The sequence below is a fragment of the Mandrillus leucophaeus genome, unplaced genomic scaffold, assembly GCF_000951045.1.
Source record: "Mandrillus leucophaeus isolate KB7577 unplaced genomic scaffold, Mleu.le_1.0 Scaffold291, whole genome shotgun sequence".
Taxonomy (NCBI): Eukaryota; Metazoa; Chordata; class Mammalia; order Primates; family Cercopithecidae; genus Mandrillus; species Mandrillus leucophaeus.
In genome coordinates, this window is record NW_012103043.1 from 1,581,104 (window position 1) to 1,584,859 (window position 3,756).

Below are 3,756 nucleotides of genomic sequence, written 5' to 3' on the forward strand. Positions count from 1 at the left end.
AAAAAGAAAAGCCTCTGTTCCTGGCCTCCTGCTGGTACATGTCAGGTGGACATGGGTGGTCATGCTAATGTGTGCAAACTAAGAAAAATCCAAGAATGGGATACTGCATTTTTCATCATGCAAATAATTATTAATAGAAAGAGTATGAGGGTTATCGCTTATTGATATACCATGCATATTCTATTAGATAATAATAAATTCTGACATTTGAACTATATTTACACATGGAAATTGAAATATATGGATGAAATATCATGGCTTATACAGGCAATGGCTTTATTGGCATTTTACAAACTGATCATCGTTCCTCATGGCATGGGTCCGTGTGATATTAAGTAGCTTGTTATGCTTGGGAAAGGCAGTGATGACCACAAGAATGACTTCAACTACTAAAGTACAGTGGAGATTTCAATAATGTTTTGTTTGATATTCAAATATTTCATTGTGCTCCCAGGTTTTTTCTCACCCTAATAGCTCTTACCCATATCATGTGGGTCTCATTAATACAGACACCTCCAAATGTACCACTTTTCCATTATATGCAGTCACTTGCTGGTTACCTTGGGCCTACAACTGGGGGAGGGCAGGGGCTGCTTGCCACCTCTTGATCTACAATAAGAGTCAATGAGCAGTTAAGTGGATACTGAAAACCATATATCCTGCTGGAGTGAGAAAAATATGGTTTCTTTCAATAGGGTAGTAAAATGCACCTTTTCCAACCTAATTATATGACTCAAGGCCCATCTCAATTCCAGATGCGGATTCTCACAAAGGTGTGTAATTCCTGATTCTCACCAAGTTGTGTAATGTCGTCCATGGCCCAGTGCAGAGGAACACAGGTGTTGCCATCAGACTGCCAGGGTCCGATCCCGCCTCCTCACTCACCCTGGGAGATCCTTTTAAGCCAGGAGTCAACAGCGAGGATGGAAACATGACTGCTTTTTAAAGTCCTAAAAGTTCAGAAGACGACCATCAATTTCTCCTGCACCCCTGGGCACACACCAGGAGAACTTTGTCTCCAGGTTCAAGTAAGTGCCTGTGAGGGAGTTGTGTCCTCAGATTCTGTTCGCCACAGGTGCCACTTGATGCAACCTCAGACCCCTTCTGCACAATCCCAAGCAGTGCTGACTAGTCCAACCCAAAGGCTGTGATGTTTGGCAGAGGCAGAGGCAGAAAAGGCCAGGTGTTTTGGGAAAGATCACCTTTAAATCACACAGCACCGTCACAGCCCAGGGAGACAGTTCTTACATTATGGCAACAAACTTGGAAAAGACCAAATCCAATTTGACACATATTTCCTTTTTCTTTTTGATTTCATGTCCCCTCCCTCAACCTCCCAAGCAGATGGATACACTGAAGGCCCCTGGGAACTCTCTCCCATTGGATCTTACATGGAAAGTAGTTACCTACCTACAAATCCTCATCATCGGATATGCTCTCCAAAAACAGATCTTTAAAACACAAACATCAGGATAAGTCATTAGAGAGAGGCCCACCCACTCCTCTGACCCCAGCTGAAGCTCTGGTGCTTCACACAGGATCCCCTGGTGTTTCCTCTGGGCTCACAGATATCCCTACAGCCTCTCTGGACATTGTTTTATACTTGCAAAATCATTTGCTCTCATCAGAGCAATGATTTGGGAATCCTCCTTCCCAAAAGGAGCCCAGAATCAGGTTTCTGTACCCTAGAGACAGGATTTTTCCCTCAGGAAATGAGTTATTTCAGGGTACGTACCATTCTCCAGTACAAATGGATCCTGCAATTATAGAAAAGAAAACATTAGGAGGGTAAAATGATGCCATGCACGTCACACAGATCTGATATTCTCTCAACAACTGGAGAAAATAAGAAGGGGTATAGTGATTGAGTCAAAGGTCGAAGTCCCCCAAAACTAACATGGAGGACATCTATGGAAAAGAAAAGAGCTTTTCCCACAGAATTTACCTTTAAAGTATATTTAGATTGGCAGTTTCACAACCTTAATCCACGGGGGAAAACTGCTGTGGAGGGAAACACCTCTGCATTGCAGTGGATCGTGGACGCTGCCATCTACCACGCCCCAGTGTGCCCGGCATGGGTTGGTGACAGGCTGCCAATCAATAGCACCACACCAAGGGAATTGCAGATGTCATAAATAATGCACATTGACAGATGTTCATGTCTACCTTTGATTAAATTGCAGATGACATCGATAATGCACATTGGCAGATGTTCATGTCTACATCTGACTCAGAAGAAGCCAGGAAAGTAACATTTCTGTTCAAGACAAAGAAAAGTATCTTACAATGGCAGCATCTTCTTTTTTAGAGATGTCTTGTAGAGCATCCTCTTTAGCGATGTCGTATACAGCGTCCTCATTAGCGATGTCGTATACAGCGTTCTCATTAGAGATGTCTTCTACAGCATCCTCATTAGAGATGTCTTATACAGTGTCCTCATTAGCGATGTCGTATACAGCATCCTCATTAGCAATGTCTTCTACAGCATCCTCATTAGCGATGTCATATACAGCATCCTCGTTAGCGATGTCATATACAGCATCCTCATTAGCGATGTCGTATACAGCATTCTCATTAGAGATGACTTCTACAGCATCCTCATTAGAGATGTCTTATACAGTGTCCTCATTAGCGATGCCGTATACAGCGTCCTCATTAGCAGTATCTTCTACAGCATCCTCATTAGCGATGTCATATACATCATCCTCGTTAGCGATGTCATATACAGCATTCTCATTAGCGATGTCGTATACAGTGTCCTCATTAGCGATCTCGTATACAGTGTCCTCATTAGCGATCTCGTATACAGCATCCTCATTGGAGATGTCTTCTACAGCATCCTCATTAGAGATGTCTTGTACAGTGTCCTCATTACAGATGTCATATTCAGCATCCTCAATAGAGATGTCTTGCACAGCATCCCCACAGGGAGCTAGGAGAACACAGAGTAAAGGTCGGTGCCCTGGTGGTGGAGACTGAATCACCCAGGGAGCTTGCTTGGTGGGGTGCATGGAGGTGGCTGATCACAGCATGGGCTGAGCTGATGCTGGGCCATCCTCCCAGGTGGTCCTGCACTAGTGAAGCTAAAGGATGTGGCTCAGAACACTTTCTGCAGTGGGAATCAGTTTCCAGGTTCAGATATGCATTATCCAGAGAAGTGGGGAAATATTGAAAAAAAGAAACTGACAAATTCATGAAAAGACTTCCATGAGTGCAAGTGTGATTTTTTGTTAACCACTTTACATTCAGTATGCATTCACACATACTAAATATTTTTACAAGAAATCAGAAATTTTAATTTTTGTCAGTTATATTAAATCTAACTTAGCTGTTAACATAAAGATTCTATCTCATTTACTCTGTGGTCTCCAGAAAATTTAGCACATAGTAAGTAGACCAAAATATTTATTAAATGAAAACACAGAGCAGGGGTGGGGGGCTGGTAGGCAGATCGGGTTGCACCTGATTACCTGGATGATAATAAACTGCACAAAACTTTGGTCAGATTAATATTGAAACTGCCTTTTGCTTGGGCTCTTTTATCTTGAGGAAGAAGGATGACCAAGAAGATGAACAGGAAAGAAATGAGAAACAGAGGCCTTTGCTTAGGAGCTAAAGGCCACCTTCTGTAACATGAAATAGTCTACAAGTGGCTTTGAACTCTGCTGCGATTCAGTGACAGAGTTCCCTCATGTCTTCTACCCAGATTGAAGTCCAGCGACATTGTGACCATCTTCTTTACAACTTGCAAGACAT

At 42.7% G+C, this 3,756-nt stretch overlaps 1 protein-coding gene across 1 annotated transcript; it reads right to left on the reverse strand.

Annotated features, from left to right (window-relative positions):
• Positions 1–545: 545 nt before the first annotated feature.
• Positions 546–3,724, reverse strand: LOC105543890. Its single transcript, XM_011986075.1, is given in 6 exon segments — positions 546–609; positions 1,415–1,451; positions 1,736–1,764; positions 2,323–2,583; positions 2,830–2,932; positions 3,703–3,724. Coding segments are annotated over 6 exon segments (516 nt in total).
• Between the last annotated feature and the right edge of the window lie 32 nt (positions 3,725–3,756).